Source organism: Mus caroli, chromosome 9 (assembly GCF_900094665.2).
Source record: "Mus caroli chromosome 9, CAROLI_EIJ_v1.1, whole genome shotgun sequence".
NCBI classification, from domain to species: domain Eukaryota; kingdom Metazoa; phylum Chordata; class Mammalia; order Rodentia; family Muridae; genus Mus; species Mus caroli.
In genome coordinates, this window is record NC_034578.1 from 101,133,442 (window position 1) to 101,159,433 (window position 25,992).

General features: G+C 44.5%; 1 protein-coding gene across 2 annotated transcripts in view; it reads right to left on the reverse strand.

The window, feature by feature from the left end:
* The window catches only part of Col6a6 (collagen type VI alpha 6 chain), a 141,267-nt gene that overhangs the window by 58,813 nt on the left and 56,462 nt on the right, over positions 1-25,992 (reverse strand). For both annotated transcript variants that reach the window (XM_021172618.2, XM_029481492.1), the window contains 12 exons: positions 20,776-21,119; positions 20,602-20,680; positions 16,349-16,503; positions 14,990-15,082; positions 13,636-13,689; positions 11,887-11,958; positions 11,755-11,781; positions 9,261-9,305; positions 9,116-9,169; positions 7,813-7,875; positions 2,467-2,532; positions 859-912 (listed from right to left, as the gene is read on the reverse strand). In XM_021172618.2, the coding sequence (XP_021028277.1) occupies positions 859-912; positions 2,467-2,532; positions 7,813-7,875; positions 9,116-9,169; positions 9,261-9,305; positions 11,755-11,781; positions 11,887-11,958; positions 13,636-13,689; positions 14,990-15,082; positions 16,349-16,503; positions 20,602-20,680; positions 20,776-21,119 (1,106 nt within the window). The remainder of the gene's footprint in view (positions 1-858; positions 913-2,466; positions 2,533-7,812; positions 7,876-9,115; positions 9,170-9,260; positions 9,306-11,754; positions 11,782-11,886; positions 11,959-13,635; positions 13,690-14,989; positions 15,083-16,348; positions 16,504-20,601; positions 20,681-20,775; positions 21,120-25,992) is intronic.

Here is a 25,992-nt window from a genome sequence, read left to right on the forward strand (position 1 = left end):
CACAGGGCTCCCAATGGAGAAGCTAGAGAAAGTACCCAAGGAGCTAAAGGGATCTGCAACCCTATTGTTGGAACAACATGATGTACTAACCAGAAGGCCAGTTTTTGTGAGTGATTTGGGGTGTCGCCTCTCCTGAGTCAGAATGTGGGGGAGTCCTCACTTTGTGGGTCTTTCACCAGAATCCCTAAGGTATTCAACAACCTGGTCTAACCCTTGGTTATATGCCAACATCAGACCTCTTTCTCTTTTGACTTCTTTTATTTCCAATTTTTAGTTTTTGAGAATTTCATATATGAGTTCACCATATTTAACATTATTTTTACCCCTCCATCTCTCCCTACCCTAAGACATGACAAGGATGCTATATCCTTTAAAATCGCAACACATGACTGCATAAATAAGAACTGTGCATTGACATTAGTGGTAGTCCTGCTGATATAGATGAAGAACTTTAGGCTGTCAATCAATGGCTGCTGAGGGAGGGAGAATCAGTTTTCTTCCCAACTTTCTTAATAGTCATAATACTTAGCAGACAGTAAAGCCTGGATACTAAGTAACATCATTGACAACTTCAGTTAAGTCAGCAAGTAGGCCAAACATTGACCACTTTCCTCTCATTGACAAACACTCTGTTTTCTCTGCATGGTAGTCTTTCCTTGTAGGTAATTTCCCATGCAGTAAGCACTTTCTTACTTAGGCTTCAAGGGCTTTACCAGGCCAGTTCCATTCTGAGAGCTCAGTGTCTGTAGATAGAATCCCTAGACATCGACAATCCCACCAACTCCACACAATCAGTCACTTTCATCTCAGCTATGGGATCCATGTGTCTAGAAGCTCCTTGCCTCAAAGGGCTCTTACCATCTTTCTTCTTGAGCCTGGTGTTCCAGGAGAGCCTGGCCAGCCTCTTCTGCCCTGCCAGAGGAACAAATGAATATGTGATGACAACATTACATCACTGACAGGTTCCGTTTTAATATCAGTCCATGTACCAGAAGGGCTCATGTGAGGGCTGGAGTCATCTCTCCCTGAACTGTGATACTGTCTTCCATCAGTCATAATCACACTCCTATGTGGGTCATCATAGGGATCAGCAGCACAACTCCAACAACATGGCTTCGGGCTTCAATGGCTCATTGCCACTAATTCATGTTTGAGACATGGGTCAGAATACTCAGATTATCCCTACCCTGCCACTTAGCATAGCTTGAATGTGGCTGGCAAGACACTACTGGTTGGAGCTTTTGTGTGGTGTGCATTTGGCTGTGTATGTGTAGATTTGGGTGGGGGGTCTGTATATGTATTCAGGTGCATATGGGGGCTGAGAGATTGGCACATGGTCTTTCTCAATCTCGCAATTGTTCTTCACCTTATTGTTTTAAGACAGGATCTCTAACTGTAGCTGAATTTACAAATTTAGCGGTACTTGCTGTTCAAAGAGCAGAGGACCTTTTTGCCTACTGTGAGATTACAGGTCTATGCCACAACAGCTGGCTTTTAGAGTAGGTCCTGGGGATCTGAACTCGGGTCCTCCTGCTTTCGAATGGAGCACTTTGCCAAGTTAATCATCTCCCCAGACCCCAGCTGGGATTCCTACCTTTAGACTGCTTCTTTGCCTACATTGTGTAGATTAATATCTGCTCATGAATAAAGCCTCAAAATTCCCCCAAGTGCAAAAGTATGGGATGATTGATTAGCCAAGAAAACACAAAAGTAAGCTCTTCACCATATTCTGCAAGTGAGAAAAATCAAGGTTTATATGGAGGCAGGGGCCCGGTGTATGAAGCAGGTCATGGACAAAGCCGGAGGAGAAAGGAGCTTGGCTGACTCCTTCCTACCACATCAGGCTTCTTCCCTACAGGGAGTTAGCAAGGGAGCTTGCTCACTTAAAGGCATCAGAGACACACATTATCCATATAATTTGTTAAATACTAAGTAATAGGATAAGGGGACTAAACTGTGGTCTGTGAGATTTCAGACCCCCCCCCCCCTTGGAGATTTGTCTTGTGGGAGGAGCCATCCATCACCAGCTCTTATCTTTCCATAGCAGGCTAATAGGGTTGCATCTTCCTAGCATGTGTGGATAGCACAATAGCATCCCTGGATACTGGGATGGCCAACAACTGTGGTAGTCCTTTAAAAAAGTCTTTCTATTAAATCAACAAGTCCTTCCCTTCAAGCTAGAGCTTAGATGTTTGCATTTATGAAGACCTTGTGAGTGTGGCTTGGTGCAGCCAGTTGACAAACAATGCTCCTAATGTCCAGAAGTTCAGGTGGTTCTAATGTCTTGCAGCAAGAAATAAGCAGGAACGAAAGATTTGTTCTCTTTTGCTTCCCATAATAGTTCCTTTTCTTTGTCCTAGGCATATTCTCTTATTGCAAATCCCTCTCAGGTGTTTTATATTCTAAGACTCCTAGCCTCTCAGCCATTACACTAGCAAATTTACTTCCAAATGACCACATAATTACTTGTCTTCCGAGGTCTCCTTTCAAGCCCTTGGGTCCTTGTATGCTACTGTCACGTCCAGGAGTTCCCTAAAAAGAGGGGGGAAAAAAGATGAACAGGATTTTAATAGAGTGTGAATTCAATATAGAAAGCAGAACAGGGTTAAAGTGAAAGGTTGCTCACGAGTATTTGATTTGCCTCCTTGGCCTGTTGTTAGCAGACTCAGAGTGGATACCTAAGGTAAGTACATGGGGAGAAAGCAAGGGCTCGCTACAGGAGCTGTGGCCAAGGAAGGCAAGAGGACAGAACTTGTGTCCTACCATAGGGCCGGAGCCTGCCCTTCTCTCAGCTTTTCCTGTTTTCCTGGAGTTCCAGGCAAATATGCACTTGAGAACTGGTAGGATTCCTCTTTTCTTCTTGGGAGAAGTTAAACACTCGTGACACAGTCATCACACCCATACACAAACTCCAACCAGTGCGGAAGACTACATGCCTGTCACGCTGCATAAGCAGTAGCAGCTGCTGGGGAGGGGAGACATTGGGGCAGCTGCCTCTGAGTTGCCAAGGAGCTCTAGGATATAGATTTGGCCGAGTCTTCCTCCCTCTTTCCCTTGCTGGGGTAGCCTTCAGGTGCCCCTAAGTTACCTGTGCCCCAGTAAATAACCCCCCTTATTTATGTCCTCATAATAAACTGGAATAAACTCACTGGCTCACTAGGCTAGACTTGGATGCAATCATTTCTTTGGTCTGGCATCTGGTGTGGGTGGGAGATGTTTGCTAGTATTGCCCTGGGAGAAGTCACAGAACACCCAGCAACCTGTTTGTCCCCAAGTTCTAATCTCTTACGCTCGTGCCTGGTTTTTAGAAAACCCTGAACTCTGGAAGTTCTTTTTAAAATATTCACCCCAACATCCCGGCAGCAGCTTGCAGGAAATAGCACCATTGTGGGATACAGTCCTCAGCAGGCAAAACTATAAATCCTCTAACTTGGGGACCACAGGCGAACTGTGCATGCATGGTGATGAGACCATCCATTGAGCCCGTCAAGCCAATTGATGCTCCAATAGGCTGTGAAGGAACGGCAGTAATGCAGCCCTGCAAAGTGCCAGCTGCCAGTGTGCCCTGGATTACCTCCAATCAATCAATAAGCAATTCGCAATCACCAACAGGGATAAGGCACTGTTCCAGACACTCAGTAAGCCTATTTATTTATTTATTTATTAAATAGTATTTGGACTCGGACTTAAGTACCTTATAAGATAATAGGGAGAAATAGAGAGGAACCTGGACTTATTATATGATTGTTATATGCTTATATGCATATAAAATATGCTTGATTCTCTGCCAAACCAGGATAATTTTCTACATTTTCTTTTCTTTTTTCTTTCTTCCTTTTTTTTTTTTTTTTTGGTTGTTTGAGACAGGGTTTCTCTGTGTAGCCCTGGTTGTCCTGGAACTCATTTTGTAGACCAGGCTGGCCTCGAACTCAGAAATCTGCCTGCCTCTGCCTCCCAAGTGCTGGGATTAAAGGCGTGTGCCACCACCGCCCGGCCATTTTCTACATTTTCATTTCCTCCTCAAGCTTACGTCCACATCTCTTAAATTATCACCAAACTAGCGCCTAAATGAAACAACTGGAAAGCTATTATTTTAGTGAGAATGAGGAGGAGGAGGAGGAGACCACCCGCAGGATCTGTTTATTCACTTATTAAAGCTGAGACAGGCTCTCTATGTAGCCTTGGCTGGTCTGGGAACTCTTCTGTGTAGACCAGGATGGCCCTAAGTCAGAAATCTGCCTGCCTCTGCCTCCTGAGTGCTGAGATAAATGTGTGTACAACCAAGCCCTGCTCAAGTACAGAACTTTATTCCACTGGACACATAAGGCCTTTAGTTTGAAGAATAACATAAAAGGAATTGCACACCAGGACTTCAGAACAGAACCTCCGACCTCTGTATGTGTACAAGTTGCTTGCTCAGTGTCAGTATGAACTATTTAACACAAATTTACAACCAAACATGGACTTCTAGTAACCGTGTATTGTCAGGTGATGAACTCGTTGTAAATCAGAGCGAGGTTTATTCAGCTTTCTCCTGGTATTGTATGAAAATTTAAAAGGTTACCATCAAAAGCTGTGTGTGTGTGTGTATATGTGTGTGTGTGTGTGTGTGTATACATACCTGTAATCCTAGTACTTGGGAGGCAGAGGCAGGAAGATTCAGAACTCAAGGCCAGCCTTAAAACAAACAAACAAGCAAACAAAAATCATCTAGTCTAAATGGGAAATTCCAAATCCTTGTTTAGATATTTTCCCAGGAATTTGTGTTACTTGCATGAATTCCTGAGCAAAATCCGATCCTATGTGTGGTCTATTTATTCTGTCAATGTTGCTCTTCCCAACTTTTCCTGAAATAGCAACTCGCTAAAACCACATACACAAAGTACAGAGGGCTGTTTTAAATCTGAGCCGCACTTTTCCAAACAGGTGAGAAAGGACGGCTAGACACCGGGACCCATCTAAGGTCAGTGTGACTGATACCGCCAGAGGTTCTGGTGGGACCAACTGTTAGCCATCTTGACATCATACACCATCGCTCTCAAAACTGAAAATCCCTTCTGAGTATTCAAGTTCTGTAGACAAAGGTGAAAACACTAACTCTGTGTGGTACATGTGTGGAGGTCAGGGGACAACCTGGCAGAGTCAGTTCTGCCCACACCTGTATGTGGTTCTGAATTGAACCTGGAGCGTCAAATAACTTTACCCACTGAACCATGGAGTCCACCTGATTTGAAAAGTATGCTATATAGTCACACTGTCCATGGCAGACAATTAAGAGAATTTCTGATGAAAAATTATCGATGCCTCAAATGAGCTTGCCGTCATCCTATCAAGCAAGCTAAAATGCTCACGATCTAGAGCCACCATTTCTTGCTTACCCTTTTGTGAAAGGACACCCGTACTGTTTCCTGAAGCTACACGACATACCTTGAAGTTATTTGAAATTATCAGGAGATGCCGACTGGCAAACAGCATCATCCTCAAGTGAAGACTCCAATTTAAACTCTTCATTTTTCTGTGTGCATGTGCAGGCAACTGTTTGGGCACGTGTGTTATAACACACGTGTGGGACTAAGAGGGTAATTTGCTGGAATCAGTTCACTCTGCCTACCAGGTGGGTCTCAGGGATTGAATTTGGGCCCTCAAGCTTGATGATAAAGGCCTTTCCCCACAGAGCCAGCCATCAGCCCTCTGCTCTTGAAATATGGCTATTTGCCACGCATGCAGCATGTTTACAGCATTGACACATATGGCACTAAGTCTCCACTCTCATCAACATCTTGTGTACCCAAGAGGGTATCAGACAAATGTCCCTTCAATGCTCAGTTCCCCACCCCCACTCCCAGCATTTTTTAAACAGTTTTCATCAACTGTAGGTGTTCTAATCAACACACAGAACACTAACCTTGTCCATACATTAGGAGAGTAGAGCTCACTTCAAGCTTTTGATAAAAGTGTACTGGCTGAGCAGGCCAGGGGAAGCAATCCAGTAAGCAGCACCCATCCACGGCCTCTGCTTCAGCTCCTGCCTCCAGGGTCCTGCCCTATGTGAGTTCCTGTCCTGACTTCCTTTGGTGATGAACAGCAGTGTGGAAGTGTAAGCTGACTAAACCCTTTCCTCCCCAACTTGCTTCTTGGTCATAGTGTTTCACTGCAGCAATAGAGTTCTGACTAAGACAGTTTGGGAACTGTAAAGATTATGCTTAATATAAGCATACGTGTCACCATCCAGAAATTCTGTTCCTAAGCTATATACTTGATGTAATGCAGATCCCAAAGGGCATACAAAAGAGCATTCACAGCAGTACTGTATTAGTATAAACATCACACACACCTGTCAATAACAGAATGGATAAATGTATAATAAATACCCAAATGCAATACTATACAATAGTGATCTTGAGTGATGTGTGTTATAGACATGAATGCATCTCCCAACCATGAAGTGGAGCAAAAGCAGCCAGAAACAAAAGAGCACATATACAATGATCTTATTCACATGAAGCTCAGGGGCAGTTAAACCTGATGGCCAGTGCTAGTTTGGTGATGACCCCAGGGGAGGGTGTGAGTGGCTGGGCATATATACAAGGGGTGTCACAGGATTTTCTCTGTCCAATCACATTAGTGCAGAGGAAGTCTGTGATTGGGCAGGGAAAAGGGAGGCAGAGCTAGGAGTTGCAGAGAGAGACAAGAGACAGAAAGACAGATAGGTCTCAGGAGGAGAGAGGAGAATGTAGGCCAATGTGGTGTTATCAAAAGATTAGAATAATTGGGTTAAAGCTTTATCATTATCAAATGGCTCTGTTAATTGTTTATTGGCATCTTGTAAATTGTGATTTTATTGATACATAAATCGAATTGGTTAACTATAAGCTTAAAAGTCTTGATTTTCCTGGGTTATTGTGCTATCAAATCACGAGGATGGCAGATCTATTTGGTTACTAGAGTGTGGGACTGCCGGTTACAGGGGATTATAGCAGAGAGGGAACTAGTGGCTCATGGAACTAGTGAGCCAGATGCTGTGGGGCTGGGGAGTCGGTGGGGCTAGCTTGAGAGAGTTGGCAGCAGCAGGAGTATGGAAGCATGGTCTGACCCCTGGGAGAGTTGACAGGACCTTTTTTATTATTCTCCGCAAATAATTTGGGCGTGTTTTATTTCTTTACCCAAGTGATGAGCACACAGGTACCTTCCAGTGAGCAAGCCCACACTTTTACAGCTGGGCGCTATACTGATGCATGTCACAACTCACCAGAAAGGTCAACAAACATTTTCATTTCTTAAAAAGGCCCTAGTTCATGGCTATTCTTAGAGTCGCTGATTGTGAGCATGCTGAAGGGAAGCCCACGGCACTGACTTCCACTGGTGTGGTGTATTCATACATGGATGTGTGTTGTGCCTGCTTGGCTGGATTGTAGCCTTACATGAGCAGGTACCTTCACATCCTGATGGTTGCCTGATAGAATCCTCCCCAAGTCCTTGGCTTGGGAAGATGAGGCTGCTATTCTCAACAGAACTAGAATCTTGGGAGAACAGAAAAAAAGGGGACTTTTTGTTTTTGTTTTTTTTTTTCCTTCTGTGCTCTGTATTTTGAGGTGCTCAGGAAATTAATTGAGTGACTAGAATTCCTTCCTAACTCTGAGGTACAAGAATGAACATGGCGGGTATAGAGGCAAAGAGACTGCATTTAATTTCTCCAGTTAAGACTTCAAAGTTGTAAGCTCAGGAGTATGCCCATAGTGCCTTAAAATGGAACATCTCTCCGCTATGGAAGGAAGCCCTGCGATACGCAGCCCACAGGGCCCACGCACTTACCGGATCTCCTCGCAGTCCCTTTGCTCCACGGTCACCAGATGCCCCTCTCCTGCCTGGGTTTCCCTAAAGTTAAACACAGACCAGAACAAAGAACAAGATGGGAGGTTTTAATAAACTTAATAAGCATAAAGAAAGGGTTTAGACTCTCTCTGGTTTGAATAATTAAATATTTTCCCACTGAGGTTGTTTTAAATCTGGAATAAGGAACTAAAAAGTAAAAGTTCTTGGCATCAAATAAGTGACCCCATGGTGACCTCTGTTATTTACACCCTCTGAACTCTGTTCCCGGTACATCTGTTACCTTGCTTGACTATCAGTCTTCCACAAAGGATTTTTTTTTTTAATCTTTTGTTTTAAAGAGGCAGTGGAAATTCGAAGTTCATGCCATTTGCCTAAGGACATCTCACAACTAGAAAGTGGATTTCAAAATCAACTGCTCATACCATGAGGAGCAAGCAGAAGCCTAAGGGGGGAGTGGCTGCCTCTGTGTCCCAGATGGAAAGGAAGGAGAGGCGTGTTCTCTCACCAGCTGCCTCACACCATGACCTCGGCCAATGCACGCCCCCATTCTTAATGTGGTAGCTCCTTCCATGGCCCCAATACCTTTTCCTCCTTGTATCTGGTCATTTCTCACATTAACTGTGAACTGAGATCCAAGCATAGTGGGCACTATTTCTCTCTCTCTCTCTCTCTCTCTCTCTCTCTCTCTCTCTCTCTCTCTGTGTGTGTGTGTGTGTGTGAGTCTGTGTATCTTGTTTTACACAGGGCCTCATTATGTAACCTTGGCTGGCTTGGAACTCACTATGCAGACCAAGTTGCCCACAAACACGGAGAGCTGCCCATCCTTTGCCTCCTGAGGAGTGTGCTAAGATCTAGGGTGGATGCTACCATGCCAGGCCCCTCCCCTAGACTGAGGACTGTGTGGCTCAATGGGACTCAAGAGAAAGAGAAAGGAGTGTTGCTGGAAGAGGTAAATGACCTCAAGGCGCCATGAGAGGCCTTCTGTGTTTCTAGTTGCCCTCCACAGAAAAGCCATGGTCCATGTGCCAAGAAACATGTGTACACTGTACAGACCTGAGTCGAGGGTAGCCATGCTCAGCCCTGAATAGCAGAACCCATCAGACACGTGAAAATTAACGTTCACCACTGTATGTGATGGCTTCATGAATACTTGTCCCTAAGTTAGTCAGTCTATAGCTATAGCCGATGAGCAAGTCTAAGGCAGTTGTTTTACTTATTTATTTATTTATTTATTTATTTATAAACCATGCAGGCTCATAGTTTCTGTGTTTTGAATCTTTACCTGAGATCCCTCGTCACCCCTTTCTCCTCTTCTTCCAGGAATCCCACCGTCACCCTAGAAAATGGAGAAGGGAAAGCTCAAATTCTCATCTTCTCCATGAGAGTCAGCTGAGGAGGGCGTCTGCAGCAGGAGGCAAGCGTTGTACCTGTTCTCCATCTAATCCATCAAGCCCATCTTCCCCGACTTCACCCTGCAGAGACAGATGGGATTAGAACACAGAGCACATCTGTCAGATACACCACCACCAAAACCCAAAACAGTCTCAGGGGTTATGCGGCAGGCAACAGCCTCTGTTAGGCAATGCCTGGGTAATGCTGAAAATTAATTTCAGTAATAGAAGCTGTCATAATAAACAGGGCCTGTCTGACAATGAGAGGCAGAGGTAAGATGTAAATCAAGACACCTTTGAGTTCATAGTTCCCCAGTCAGCATGCCAAATACCAACAAAATGACGGACAGCAAACGCCAGAAGGAATGATGGGCAAGGGGAGCCTCACTCACTGCTGCTGAGATTGCAAACTGCTGTGGTCACTATGGAAACCCACGTGGAGAACTATCAAAAGGGTAAAAATTAAAATCTACCATATGACCCAGCCACACCCCCTTGGTAGGGCCTGGACATCATACTCTATAGTTACTAGCTCGGCCATGCTCAGGGCTGCTCAATCCACAATAGCTAGGAAATGGAAACAACCTAAATGTCCGGTAGCTGACAAATAATGAAACTGTGGCACATACACACTATAGAATACTAGTCAGCTAGAAAGACAAATGGCATCATGAACTGCACGGGAAAATGACAGAGCTAGAAAAGACTGTAGTGAGGGAGGGAACCTGGACCCAGAAAGGCAAATGCTGCGTGCCCTCTCTCATTGGAGGTCCTCACCCCGAATCTTCAGATGTGAGTGAATAGCCTGGAGTGACTACAGAACCCAGGGGAGTAAACGGGACATTGCCAGGATAGGGAGGTTGGGGAGCAGGAGGGCAATAGCAGGGCCTCAGCGATCTGATTAGGGAAATGGGAAAGGGGGGCTCCTTGGGGGAGGGGAGGCAAATACAGAAGGTGGGAGGAGGGCAAGGAAGAGAGCTGGGCACAAGGTACCTGATAGCAGAAATGGGTAAAGGGAGGGTTTTTAGGGAGGGGTAAGGAAGGAAATCCAGGAGGAGGAGGGAAGTGGGCAAAATACGAATAAGGATGTCTGCTAAGGCTGTAAGGAATATTATTAACTATTTGTCAAAATGATCCTATAATATATGTAATTCAGTGTGTAAATATAAATATATAGTTTTGGTGAACTTTTCTCATCTGGGCTGACACTAGTCTCTGCGAGAGCCAAAACCCACCAAAATATAAGCCCAATACCAGACATAAGAAGCCCTTTTTTGAATTGTTGGCCAGGAGATCCTCAAAACATACAGCCTATTGCTATTGTCCTCGCCTGCCCCACAGAGGTGGAAGGTAAGTCCCTATTGCTGAGGACACCATCCATCTCAGACCCAGAGCCCAGAGATGCAGAACTGGAATGACCTGAGTGCCTCCTCCCTAAGGACTAGCCTTCATGGTTCCAGAACACATCGTGTAAGCTTCCAAAGACGGGAGACAACCAACATCCTTGCCAGCTATGATGCCCATGAGCCACCATGACCAGCATGGCACAAGAATTCTAAGGGTGCAGTAGTGGCATGTACACCTTGGTGGTAACCAACAGCTCTCTAACTGTACTTAAGATCTGCTCAACAAGAATGAAGACATGGTACTTGAGACCTAGGCAGCCTCTCAGTGCTAGTGAAGTCATGGATCTTGGTGGAGAATCCACAATTTTACTAACCTAGCAACTCCCAAACAATACTCTAAACATTTATCCTCATGCCCCAGGTAAGTGTACTCCTCACACCTCCCATATATCAAAGAAACTTCCTTGCGGCAACAGAGGCAGCAGACAGAGGCTACTACATAAAGTCACAACCAATCAAAACACAGAGTTTTGAAGCACAGACATAATGGATACACCTACAAAACACTTAAGGCCTTAGGAACATTGTGGGAGAAGGGAAAGGAGGATTGTGAAAGCCAGGAGATCAGAGGATTTGCTGTGAGATTGTGTCTCCTAGTAACACCAGAAGCTATACTCATAAAATCTCACCAACATGACTCCATAAACATGAGTTACACAAGGATAACAGTAATAGAAATGTCAGGATGAATGGAAAGAGCCCGAAATCCTACACAAAGAACTATAGTCAACTAAGAACACAAGCAGGAGAAATCGTGTTCCCCAGAGAAGAGTATAGTAAACTGGTCATCCAACATTAAACGGTCAACTCTGAAAACACATATACAAGGAATATTATACAGACTGAGCAGGCTGTATTTATATGCATGTACATATAGGCTTGCAACAACAATTAACAACAACAACAACAACAAAAAAGAGGCCATGGATTTGAAAGAGAAAGAGGAGCATTATATGAGAGGGTTTGGATGGAAGAAAGGGAAGAGAGAAATACTGTAATAATCTCAAAAAACAAAACAAAACAAAACCTTAAATAAAATAGCTGGTACCAAAAATAAATAAATAAATAAATAAATAAATAAATAAATAAATAAATAAATAAAATGCAGGGCCTGGTGCCATTACCTCTTCTCCACTGAGTCCTCTGGTTCCCTGAAAATGGAAAGGACAGCAGTGTGAGTGTGGGAAATGCAATGGGCTGCCAGGATGACAGACATCACAGAGCTGCGGCGTAGGTAGGGCTTATAGAGTCCTTACCTTAGGCCCTTTGGCACCGAAGCATCCCTTCGTGCCTTGCTCTCCCATTGGCCCAGAGGCTCCTCTTTCTCCCTGAGGAAAAGCAGAAAAGCACACATCCAGATGAGTGTGTGCTAGTGTGATCTGGGATCTGTCCTGGACACCTGACAAGTGGTTTTATTTTATTTTGGTTTTGTTTTTTAAGAAAACATCTGTCTGCTCATGACTTACATTCCGGGACTCCAGCCTATGAAAACAAAGAGTGGAAGTAAATCCGATCTACAGCGATGACAACCCTTTGCTCTGGACGCCACCCGCACACTGCCGGCATGGAGCTTCCCCTTCCCCAGGTGGCCACCACATTGCTCCCTTTAAATCTCCTTACTTCACTCTGCCCTAGGCTAAGATTCAGGACTCTTTGCCCGGTCCCTGTGACTTTAAGACTTTGACCCATGACCTCGGTCTGAGCATCATCACCCATGATGCTGCCTGGTCCTGCTCCTTTGCTCACCCTCACTCACTGTCCATAGCTAGACACCAGTGCATCTTCTTCAGGGGACTTCTACACTGTCCAGCCACACTGACCACCTGCCATTCTGCCAACCCCCAACCCCAACCCTTTGACTCCATTACTGTTTTGAACACATGGGTCCCCTTTGGGGGAGAATAATATTTCCCACATGCTTTAGCCGGAGGAACTCCTTGTTATCCTCTGTGTGTCTGCCCAAGTGTTACCCATTGTTTTGTAACATTTTCTTCTCAGGGTCAACTCCAACCGGGTTGGCCTTCAAGCCACTAGGTTTCTATTCTTGCTCACTATCGTCAACTCCCTGGGCCTCCAGCACAGTCATGGGTAGAACAGCTGGACACACTTCCCTTGTTTGTCTTCTCACTAGTGTGGAAAGGTCCCTAAGTTATTTTTGTTCTGTATCTATTTTTTTTCTCATTTCTGGGGTGCTCACACTGCTAGGGTGCATATGCATTGGATATGTGCATCAGTGGGTTTTTTTTTTTTTTTTTGGAAACAATGAAGTGATCAGTAAGAAGCTTAAATATGTACTGTCAGACGAATGCATAACTGGGTGCATAAAAGGAAAAAAAGAAGAAAGGGAGAAAAGGGAGATGGGGAAGAGGGAGGATGGAGAGCGGGAGGAGGAAGAGAGGAGGGAGGGAGAAGAGAGGGGAGGAGAGGGCTGGAGAGACCACTCAGTGGTTAAGAGCACTGAGTGCTCTTCCAGAGGTCCTGAGTTCAATTCCCAGCAACCACATGGTGGCTCACAACCATCTGTAATGGGATCTTATGCCCTCTTCTGGAGGGTCTGAAAAGTGCAACATTGTACTCAGGTACATAAATAAATATTTTAAAAAGAGAGAGGGGAGGAGGGAGGGAGGAGAGAGAGGGAAGACAGAAAGGGAGAGGGAGGGGGAGGAGAGAGGGGAGGGGGAGGAGGGAGGGGAGGAGGAAGGAAGGAGGGAAAGGTTTCTGATAAATTATGTGGTGCATTGGTTTAATTACTAAATGACCTGGGCAAATGGCAGGGGTGTGACTCCTAAGGCAGCGAAAATACCTTTCACACCAAGTTAACTGTGCAGCATACGTGGGTAAGTCAGAGTAAGGCGGTAACATAACCACCTCTAAGAAGCAGTGTTTCCCAGGCACAAGGAGGGTCAGGAAAGACCCAAGACGCTGCATCTGAATCCTCAGAGTGTGCTCTTTGTTTCCTTCTTATGTTTGTAGGGATAGGCGAGCTGTAAAGGGTCTTGACTTACAGCAATGCCCTCCTCTCCGAGGTAGCCATCACTGCCTTTGAATCCTGGGGGTCCCTGAAAAAAAAGGAAAGAGGAGAGAACATGAGCACTCCACAGACTGGGAAATGAGAGTCCGTAGGGCAGATCCACTGCTTGGAGGTTACACTTCATGTGCAACGGGAGAGTTTGAAAATGCCCCTGGCTCTCTGAACCTCAAGCTAGTGGCGTTTATACAAACAAAAAGAAAGGAAATCTCCACACAAGTTTCCAGATATTCATGTGGGGGGACAACTGTGGATGTGTGAGAGCATGTGTGTGAATGCATGCATGCATATGAATATGTGCATGTATGTATGTATGCGGGGTGGTAGCTCGTATGTGTATGCATGAGTGTGAACACATACGTGTGCACACATGTGTACACCTGTGATAGTGCACTGACCTTCACTGTCTTCAGGAATACCAACAGAGTCGACATTCCTCTCTAGACAAATATATTTGTTCTTAGCAGACTGGAATTCTCATTCTAGTCTCATCAAAATAACCCTTTCTTTTTGGGGGACCTACTGCTATACATAGAAAACCAAGCCACACACATTTCTTTCTATTCTGGTTCTTGATATATTTTTAAATTCTAGTATCCTCCTTCCATGAGGTGTAAGCATTCCAGAAACAAAGGTTTCTCAGTGGCAGAGCTCTGGTGGTGGTGGTGTTAGTGGGAGCAATACGGCACAGTGGTCACAAATCCAACCCATATGTACAGTAGCAGTATTAAGATCATTAAATGCATCCCATCGTGAGTCTGGACATATTTGAACATGTCCTAATGCCTGAAATAGAATTCTTATGCAAGGATATATAATGTTCCCTGCTTAGATAGTATATGAATTAGTGTTATGAACAAACAAAACTAGACTTCTATGTCCAGGGATGGCAACACTGTCACATTCATTGCTATGGCAGTGGTTTTCTGCAGACTATATACAAGATTGACTTGATTTGAATGTCACTGCCAAGATCAAAAGGAAAAGCTGAAGTGGGTTACTGGTGTGGAAAAAAGCATTCATCATTCAGTGTGAGGATCGCTGGGTTCTACTGCACTACCATCTCTGGCTGAGCACTGGGCTCATCATACGTCCTGATGACTGTGTCTCTTAAAACTCCTTGAAGAACTTCCAAACCATTCTAATCAAGAAGACCAAGGGAAATGGCAACTATCGAATCTGACGTGGGAAGAAGGGTATTACAGTAAATGGACAGCATCCTCTGGAGGCTCCGTCTAGCAGGCAAAACCTCTCTATTTCTACCCCAGCTCATATCTGAAAGGCGTGTTGCAGTTCAAATGGTGCGAGCTGTAAGTCTGAGATAAATTCACCTTTTTTCCTGCTGAGCCTGGATCCCCCATGGCGCCGTCCCCTCCTGTGCACTTGCAGAGCAGACAGCAGCAGGTCCTCTCTGCAACATTGATCTTGGGGGAACAGGACGATAATTATTCGGTAGCATTGATCCCCAAATCCTATACATGATCTCCGCTGTGGGGTCCGCAGTGGCAGAAGCCCTCTTATCAACGTTAAGAGGTCTACTCCCACTTTTGAGTCCTGCCGTCTACCCTGTGAGGAATTCCTGATCAACCCACAAGTGCTCCACCTCTATAGACGGCATCACTTCAGCCACGACCAGTTCACTGCATACTAACTATTAAGGGAATTGCCTCTTGTCAACACACCTCACCCTAGCTTTTGCTCATCGTTGATCACCCTGCATAGTCTGCCCCACGTGCTTTGTTCAGTAAAATGAAGGCATGCTGTACTCTCATGGCTCCATTTATAAAATCTCAGCTTGTTTGTAGCATCAGACTGGGTACTTTGAAACACTGCTTGGAACAGCGTGCCCTGGAAACACATCTAGGAGAGTTTGGATGTGACTTTGGAAATGTCAGTGGCACGCCAACATTTTAGAACCATATGCTACAGAGGGTGTGAGCGTGAGAATATTCTCTTTATGTGATGACCAAAACAAAATTATTTTGTATTTTAAAAATAACATGGTAAAGACACATCTTCTCTAGGCGTGAGACGGTAAAAACAGAACAAGAGCGTGACAGTCTGGCAGAGAGGGGATAGCCCAGGAAAATCCCTCGCTCACTCATAAAGCCCACCAGCTAGGCCCATGAGGTCTAGCTCCTCCCACACTCCCAAGCAGCCTTTGTTGCTCTGCTTGACAACCGCAGTAATTGGGCTGCCATTCACAAGCTGTGCTGGAGGGAGAGAGTACACTTTGAACATCAGAAGCACCATGAGCTGTGATGCTCAGAGCCGCACGGATCCTGAGAACCTGCCGGCCCAGGAAACAGCACGGACCTGTCCATTTCTCAGGTTCATCTTGGTCCACTAGACTCGTGGGTTGATCTGGCCAGCACAGGTGGTGCTGTTTAAGTGTTTATTCTTCCTCTTGCCACTTCGTTTGTCCCAGGAGTGTCTGTCAAACATACTTTGCCCCACTGTACTATATAATCCTTCAAACACCATGTTCTTAGAATGTTCACTAAATTCATAAAGGCCCATCTCATCTTTACTTAAAAGGTCAGCATTAGTTCAAATTCATACTCAGCAAAATTAAACCTGTATACAAGAAAACCAAAGGCTTAAACTTTTGGAACTAAGACTCCAGCCCAGTGGGGGGGGGGGGGCATTTGCTTAAACCCTCCACTCCAGCCTCTTTCTGAGTCACTTACTAGTTGCCTTGACAGCTGACTCCCAAGGTTCCTCATTCCAATTGTGAACTGTGTCCTGTATTCAAATCCTTTCCCAAATTCAATGTAGAGGAGGTCCGCCAGGTCACTGGAATCGGCAGCTCCATCCACAGCAATGGTTATGAGGGCATTCAGGCCTGTTCAACACATTCTCCAGGTGAAGTGGGCTTGCGTCTCTTAAATCATTCGGCAGACTCAAACCACTAGCCTTAGTCCACAGCTGCTCTCCATGGTCTATGTCCTCTAATCCCATGATGCAATGCTAGTAAATAATGGCACAGTACTAAATGAATTAAGCTGGGGGTGCAAAAATGGCAGGATTTCAGAGCTTATTGATTGAAGTGAGCCAGCGAGTTAACCAAAGACCCATCCACATGGCTTGCCCAAGTGCTTTGGAATCCATACATCAAGAAAGTGAATGTTCTACTTTTTAAAAAATGCTTTGTGGAAGGAAGGTTATTAGAGCCACAATGTCAGAATCACCTTGGAGCTTCCTCAGACGTACAGACTTTCCTGAGATAGACACCCACATTGAGTAGCATCTTTCAATAAAACAAAGAGTTGCAGGAGAAGATGATCAGTTTAAAAAGAAATAGGGGATCTTAGACCTTAGTCCATATTTACTGAACCTGAATGTGTATTTAAACAAACCTCCCAGGCAGAGCAGTCGCCTAGCATGTGCGATGCCTGGATTCAAGGCCCAGCTTTGTGTACAAAAACAAACATGTAAACAGAAACAGAAATGTGCGTTTAAGGGCAAGGGAGATGACTCAGCAGTTTAGAGCACTTGCTGCTTTTGCAGAGGGCCTGGGTTTGGTTCTCAGCACCTATATGGTGCCTTGACACCGACTGTAACACACGCAGTTCCTCTTCTGGTCCCTGAAGGCCCCTGCACACAGGTGGGACACATAAACAAAAAGCAGGCACACACACAAATACAAGGAAGGTGGGGGATTCCAATGCCCTTATAAGGAACTGTTGCTCTAGTTGTAACTTTAAGTGGAAACAAATGTTGTTCACTGAGAGCAGCAGCTCATAAGCCTTGGAATTTTATAGATCAGAATATCTCAAATAAACGTGACGGCTTAGGGTAGGGCTGTTTACCAGTGACTGGTTTTGAAAACCAAGTATTAAGGAGTCTGGCAGCCATTCTACATAACAGCTATATTAGCTTTCTTTCATAACTGTGGGGTGCTGGGAGACAGTTAAATGATTTACATGCATTATCTTATTTGCATCCTATTAGGCACACAGATATGATTCAAATCATATTTTACTTTACAGACAAGAGGACCGAGGCTTAGAGAACTGAGGCTCTTGACTTGCTGGTCTCCTTAGGCTTTCATCCAGAGCCTAATTCCAAAGTCTTACACTCAAGGACACTTTAGCAAAAACGTACAGAAGACATAACCATGGAACCAAGGAAACCCCTGCATGTTCTCATTCTCCTGCAAATGCAGGTGACATGATCTGGATGAAATTTGGAGAGGTAAATACCAAAGCAGATAAGGAAATACTCAAGCGCTTTCTCATAGTCAAGGTCCCTTCTTAGGTAAGTCTGAACCGTGTCTTTTGAATGAAGAGAGTAAGGGAGTGAGGTTGGGGGTGGGGTGGGGTGGGGTGGGGTGGGGGCTGTGCAGTAGTGGCTTCGATTGGATTGGAGGAGAGGCTGATACAGTGGTTAGCTGAAGGAAAGGAAGGAAGAAAGGGCTAAATTGGATGGCCAGCTTGTTCTGGTTTGCCTGAGACTTTCCTGGTGTTAGTCCTGTAAAATTCCTGCCCTGTCCCAGACAAACTAGAATAACCGGCTGGTGACCCTTCTAAACTAAGAAGGGGGACAGAGAAGAATGAGTCTGTAGGTGGGCTGGGACAGCAATGCCATGCAGCTGAGTTAGGCATGACCTATGAGGAAGGCATGCTTATGGATCTATTTATAAAAGAATTGCCACATCTGGTTTCCCTTACAAACTTCAGGAAGTGTGAAAATGTGAGCGTTACAAGATCCGGGGGATCATGACATGTAGGAAATATGCATAGAACTATTATTTATGGGTATGATTCTCAGAATTGGAGTATTCAATCACGCTCCCTCCAGACTCATTCACTACATGAGTCACAGGCTTGAGTGCAATATCTTCAGTTGCTAAAAATGAATCAAGGAAGAAAAAAATCTTCAAAAGTGGTGAGAAGGAAGAACCACTTTATGAGGAAATTCCAGCGCATTTGACTTTTAAAACTTAACAGATTCAAACCCCAAACTACATGCATAAATTATAGAGCTACACACTGCTATCAGTTCTTTCTCATCTTGTCTTGTTGCATGATGACTGACTGGTCTTTATGATAGTATGTGATCTTGAACTAAAGCAGCCTAGGTCAAGAGATCATCAATGAATATACATATATATATATACACACACACACATATATATACATACATATATATACACACATATATATATACACACACACATATATATACACGTATATATGAATATATATATATTACATACATGTATAATACACACACATATGCATCTAGGGACAGGGGTACTTCTTGTCCATGTTGAGGTCTATGTGATATTACTGCCATCATTCCTTTATCCCTTTCTCAAAGATTCTAAATTTCTAAGGAATATATATGTGTGAATATATATATATGTGTGTGTGTGTGTGTATCTTCTGAAATTGATACAGATTTTCTATGTCTTTCCTAGGAGATGGAGAAAGAATGGTCTTAGAATTCTAGACATTCTGAAATGCTTCCCAGAAGAGGCTTTTAACACCATTGGCAAGAGATAATATCTCCCTCCCCTATACACACACTCACACATGCAAAGGACTGAAATAATTAAAATCTCAAGGATGACAACAAAATTGTTCTCTCAAACCAGGTGCCTCAAAGCCTCGTCCTCAATGTTAATTGAAATCTGTCTAGAGTTCATAAACAAGGACCAAGATTTGATAGGATAAAGAGAAGGCAGCTTCAGCCGGTAGAGGGTTAAATAAAAGCCTTCTCTATACGACTGTAAATCTAGAGAACTCTGTAATTTGTTTAAGGTTAAGGAGAGAACTGAGCAGAAACCACAGATTCTGGAGAGGCAGGTGTACTAGAGCAGGCTCCCAGAAGTGGAGCCTAAGAAGGTAAGGGTTTGGACACAATGTGTTGAAAAGTCCTCAGAAGAAAGGGGGTGAAGGAAAGATTGCTCATGCAGAACATGAACAATCCCCTAGCTTTGAACTTGACCTTGGAGAGTTCTGGAGTATAAATCACAGCCCTGGTGTCACTTGAAACCAAGATCCAATTCTTTGTACAGCCCAAGGGTGAAATGGGGAGTAACTTTCCAATGGTAATTCTTCAGAGAACATAGCTCTGAGTGATTGACAGGTGGGTGATCCTGTTGGCAGCGGAGAAGCAGTACCCACTTATGGAAGGCTGGTCCTGCTCCAGTCAAGTCAGGACACATGGTTGCTTTTGCCTCTACTGACCCATATTTTGATTGGACCCAACAAGAAGTCAGACTGGCTGATGGTTCTAAATGCCAGATGCCTGGCTCCAGAGCTTTGAGGCTACACAAGCATCATGGTTGGTCCTTCTGTGCTCTGAAGGAAGGAACTAATTATAAAACCCCAACACCCAAGGCCACTTGCCCAAAAACAAAAAGCTTGCAAGTCTGGAAATGGTTAGTGTTAGAAGGAGTCTTCCAATGATCACATTTCTTGGTCAAGGAGACTCTTCCTGTCACTCGCATGTGACAAAGTAGCAATCCTAAACAATGCAGGATGAGATAGGAAGGCACATCCTCCAGGAAATGTTTTGAAGAGCAAATCCTAAGAGGAGGTGAAGCAAGGGCCATAGTTTATGTCTTGTTTTAGACCCAAGGACCAGGAGAGGCAGTGAGAGACCAAAGTGTTCTAAAAAGGACCTTTGCTCTACCAAGCCCATTCAACAGAGAAGAACTGGGCTTGACTGGAGTTGATAAGAAATTCAGGGGTCAGTAAGGTACCTGGAAATAAAGCAGCCAGAGTTGACTTCTGAGATTATAAAATTAGTAAGCAGCCAGGCATAGTGGTGCATGTCTGTGATCCTAACACACAAGAGGCTGGAAGAGGGCTGCCCTGAGCTTGAGACCCATTTGGGTTACACCTCCAGGCTAGCCTGGGCTACAAAATAAAACCCTACTTAAATAAGGAAACACTTAACCCTGTCCCTGCCCATCCCCCACATTCAGTACCTTCCTTCCTGAGTTCATCAGACTTCTGCTCAAGTTTCTCAACGCCATCATCCAATCCATCTGAAAATAGAAGGACCACCTAGGGTAGGTTTTAGAACAATGAGGAGAAAAAAAATAGTTAGCCATAAGTTCACTGAAAACTGCAGACTGACACACAAACTAAAGCCACATTACCTTCCCACGAGCAGCTGACTTATTCTGAAACGTATCCCACAGAGAACTCAGCAGGTTGGTGTTGAGACGAGATGGGCCATTCACGGTCACACCCTGCAGGCTGCTTAGTATGTTCTCACTGTAGATCTCAAACTTGGAAGGGTATCTTTCCATAGTGTTCGTCACTTGAAAAGCTATGCTCACCTGAGTCTCTGTGCCCACTTCACAGCTTACCCCATTGAGGGAGCTGATGGCACGCAAGAGGTCTTGGAGGTAGGATCCCATCCAAGGCTGACCTTCAAGCAGAGTCTGCCCTCTCTGCAGGCTTGATATATCAAATCCAACCACGACATCCACAAAGCAATCTAGGATCCAAGGGAAAGCGAATCTTGTTAGACTAATACTATATTAATGTGACTCTGGCACATGTCAGGGTCTAGGGACCAAGAAGTCTTATTTCCATTGTAGCCATAAAGTGGAAAGCAGGGGAGACATGGATCAGGAAAGAGCCACACACCCATTTTTCTATAAGCTATAGAAGCATAAACATATCTTTCAGTTGGCATAAAATCTGGACGATTCTCTGACAATGAAAGTGCTAAATGATTCTATTCTAGTCATTATAAATACACTGTAATATGTTCTGTCTCTAAAGTATCCCTAAGGCACCCTGTGGATATGATAATATTCTAAAACATATACAGCACTGCCTAACAACTGAGGTCACTGACAAATGTTAAATTATAATAGGAGCAAGAGAAAAGTAAAAACATTTGAACAGAGAAAAGTCATTTAGAACCTTAGAAAGTCACAGAAAAGTTTTGATCAATTTTCTTTCTAGAAGCATGGGTCAATTTGGATTGCCTTTAACATCCACACAGAGAGGAAGTCAATGTTCAAAGAAAAAAATCATTTAGATCTTGCTTTAAGGCCTACAGGTGAAGAAGAGACTAATAATCCAATTATCCATCTTGTCCATGTCAAAGTTGGCACTGCCTTTGGGAGTTCAGCCAGTTGGGGAGCAAGGCACTGCCATCCGGGGTTCTAGAGACTTAGAGCAGAGATGTGTAGCATTTAAAGGTCTTTGTTGTTGCCTTATGAACTCCAGGGAAATTTCAACACTGAAGACATTTGGATGGGCTTGGTATTTTAAGCTGAGTGCCCTAACGGCAGTTAACTCAAGAAGGATAAAAATCTTACAGCACATACGCTCTTCTCTCAAGAATGTCTAAGCTGCTAAACTCACTCGAACCTTAGCCTGCCTTCTCAACACATGTGGCTTGCTTGGTAAAGTAAAAAGAAGTACTTGGCTTAAATCAGTTTTCAGACCTGATTTCGTTTTTTTTTTTTACTTGTGTGTGTGCGTGTGTGTGTCCAAGTGTGTCTGTGTGTGTCTCTGTTTGTGTCTGTGTGTGTGTCTGCATATGTGTGTGTACATGTGTGTATGTCTGTGTGTCTGTATGTGTCTGCATGTGTATGTGTGTCCATGTGTGTTCAGGGACACCTCTTCATGCCATCTCCCACACACATTGATCAGTTGAATATTTTTAAGTCTCTGAAGCAACCACCACAAAACCAAATTCAATGCTTAAAACAAAGATTGGTGACTTAAGTCTTTTTTTAAGACAAGATCTGAGTGTGGAAAAAGGAAAGCCTTACTTGGTCACCAATTTCACCCAGAGATTTAATGTTGTCAAAAAGTCTAGACGGCTGGCCTTCTACTTCGCTGTCTTTGACCCTCTTCTTGGCTACTCAGAAAACAAGATGGAGGCAGAGACAGGAAGCATCAGAAGTCATCATCTGACTTTTCCAGAACTTTCATGTGCACTTCTCCTTAGACCTACAGTACTTTAACCCATTAACAGAAAACCAGGTGACAAAGCCAGCCCACTGCCAATTTGGAAAGGCATATACACCAGCAGAGACACTGTAATGATACCAGCAGGCCCTGGAGTCGTTCCCTACAGAGACTGAGCCTTTAAAACATTTCATCTAGATGCCAAAAACACAATCTAAGTTCCTCAAGTTTAATTAAAGTTGGCAAACGATTCCACAATATGATCAAAGGGAGACAAGTTGGTGAGGAAGTCCAGGCCAAGCAGATACATGCCTAAGTGCAGTGCCGGACAAGGCGAAGCAGGAAAGAGAGTGCTTGTGCGTTGGTCCCAAAGGCTCTAAGGACAGATGTGCCTAGGATATTTGGGGGACTCCACTAAGGACATGCTTCAGAGGGAATCTGCCAGTGGTGAGTCAAATCCACTGGAGGCAGGGGTAGTTTGAGAAGTGAGCAGGGAGAAGATAATGTTGATTTTCAAACAGAGGTCACGAAGAGTTAAACTAGGGTCACAGGGCTGAGAATAGGAAAGGAGCCATGAAAGCAAAGGAAATTAAGATATCAGCCACAGGGGGGCAATGGGGTTGGGGTGGAGATGGGATAGCAAAGGGAAGCATGAGGAGGCGGCCATGCTGCCCGAGGCGGTGGTCTTCCATCAGCCACGTGGAAATCAGGGGTGAGCTTGGAGGTGGGGAGATGAAGCTTCAGTCCTCCTATGCTGGGCAAATCTCTTACCCTCTTGGAAGATTTCTTTCCTTGACCACAAAAATTGATTATATGCCTCAAAAATACAAACGAATACATTGGATAAGAGAGGGCCTGGCTGCCACAATCACCAGACCCTTTTATTTGTTAAAGGCCTTTAGAATTGATGGTAGTGTATTCTCACTATTAATACTGAGGAGCCCTGGGAGCCAGAGGGATCGGGGACAGCAGAGAGCAGTCCACAGAATCAACAAAGCAGGGCGCCTAGGGGCTCACAGAAACCACCGAAAGGGCAGCTATGGAGCCTGCATGGGTCTGCTCCAGGCCCTCTGCATATGTGCTGTGCTGTGGTTGTTCAGCTTGGGAATTTTGTGTGACTCCTACCCATGAGAGTAGGGATCTCTCTGACTCTTCTGCCTGCTTGTGGGACCTTTTTCCTTTTCCTGGGTGGCCTCATCCAGCCTCGAGATGAGGGTTTATTCCTAGTCTTATTGCATATTGTTATGCCATTTTTTGATTTATATCCCTGGAAGGGGGGTATCCCTTCTTTTTCTGAAGGGAAATGGAGGAGTAGATCTGGGGGCGAAGGGGAGGGAGGGGGGACTGAGAGGAGAGGAGGGAGGGAAGTCTGTGGTCAGAATGTGACATGAGAGAATAAATTAAAGAGAGGAAAAGGAACACCGTTGAGGGCCACCTAGGTGGCTCAGTGGGAAGGGGACTTCTGCCAAGCCTGATAATCCAAGTTCAATTCCCACAACCCATACAGGGGAAGGAGACAAATGACTCCTGTTGTCCTCTGTCCTCCACAGGCTTGCTGTGCCATGTGTGACCCCTTCCAAATACTCACAATAAATAAATAAAGGCAGGGGGAAAAACTCAAGAAACACTGTTGACAGGCTGAGGTTCATTAATCAGATTAGGCGACTGTGGTCTTGAAGAAAACATCTCAGTGGGAAAAGTGGACTTGTTGGCAGTTGTTGGGTGAAAGAGGAAAGACAACATTTATACGGGGCATTTCCACACAGCTGCTAATGCTTTGGGTCACTGTGCACAATGGGAGACACTTAAGCACGCTCAGCTTTGTATGGGAAAACGAAGACTCAAATAGTAATCGTGTCTCCAACTTTAGGCACATTTCATTCGCAAGTAGATGAGATGGGGCTGGGGTGTAGCCCAGTGATACTTCACTGCCATGCATGCATGCAGTCAATCCCTGCATCCAAACCTAAACGGGAAACCAACCAACAAACAAGCCAAACAAGTGTACAGATTGAAGCCTGGATGACTTTGAAACACACCAATCCGCTGCCTGACCCCTGTGGTTGGGAGGATTTTATCATTTCAGAAAGGACATCCCATAATAAACTCGGGCATGCCCTTGGAGCTTTATCAGTGAACATTCCAGACTCATCAGCCTTCAGCTCGCAGCTTGGCTACAAAAGCCTCAAATTCTTGTTTGCTGGACTAATGACTCTGAGTTTATCTTAATACACACTACTTTAGCTTTTTGTATTCATGATTGTTTTCTTCATTTAAAAAGAAAACATTAAAAATATGTATTTATTATGGGGCACCACGTGGGGATGAGGTTAGAAGATGGCTTGCTGCAGCCATTTTCCTCCATACACCATGGGGGTTCCAGAACAGAGCTCAGCTGTCAGGATTGGGGGCAAGTGCTCCTCCTGGCCCAGCCATCTTGTTGGTATAACAACTACTTCTTTTAAAAATAGCTCACTACTTGGAGCTAATAATTCCCTTTTTTAAAAAAAAAATCTTTCTCAAGCACTCAAGTAGAAATTAAACTGTTCTAAGATAATTTTCAACCTAATAATTTAAAATCAGTATCTCTTGTGAAATAGAAAATTAATGTCAAGGATTTGGCTGGAATAATCAGACACATTCCAAAGTTGGAAGAGGGTCTAAAGCAAGATTGCAGAAAGACAGTAGTCCCTAACCAACTTCATGACATTCAACCTTTGACCCACCCACTGGGCTCTTACAAAAGATGGAAGACTGGGGCTTGGGAAAGTACACTTGGAGAGAGCTATTGAGGTACTCTGAGTTTCCTCACATACGAGAAGCTATTTCCTTAGTCCAAGAGGAAGGGAATTCTCTTCCTTTTGAACTTACTTGAAACTCAAGTAGCTTCGAGTAACTTAAAAATTAGCTTTGAGTTAACTTAAGTCTGGAGATTGGAGGGATGAGACCCAGGGTCGCATGTGCTTTCTGTGAAAGGGGAGCCCATTTCCAGGACTGTGAATTCTAGTGTTTATGAGGACAGCTGATTTACCACTGTGGCCCATGGAACTGCTCTGAATAAGCAGTAAAAAGGAACTGTTTCTGGGTTCAAGAGGAAGGGCAGACACCATCCAGAATCCAGACATACCAATCACTTCTCAAAGGAGCATCAGTACACACATTTCCCTAAAATTGGCTTTGGAAGGGATAATAGGATGGAAGATCTGAATGGATGCTTCCCCTCCAGGACTCAGCATTGTGTGTGGGTCACTGTCAGAACACCAGAATCTGACCAGTGCCATCGAATGAAACAGTTCTGTCCCTCTCACCCTTCTCTTTTCCCCAGAACATTCGAGAGTGGCCAGAGACCAGCGTCAGCAAGAGAGGAGGGACAAGGCCTGAGAAAAGGGGTAGAGCAAAAGTAAGGAACAGGAACAATGGGGAAGATGTCAACCATGTCA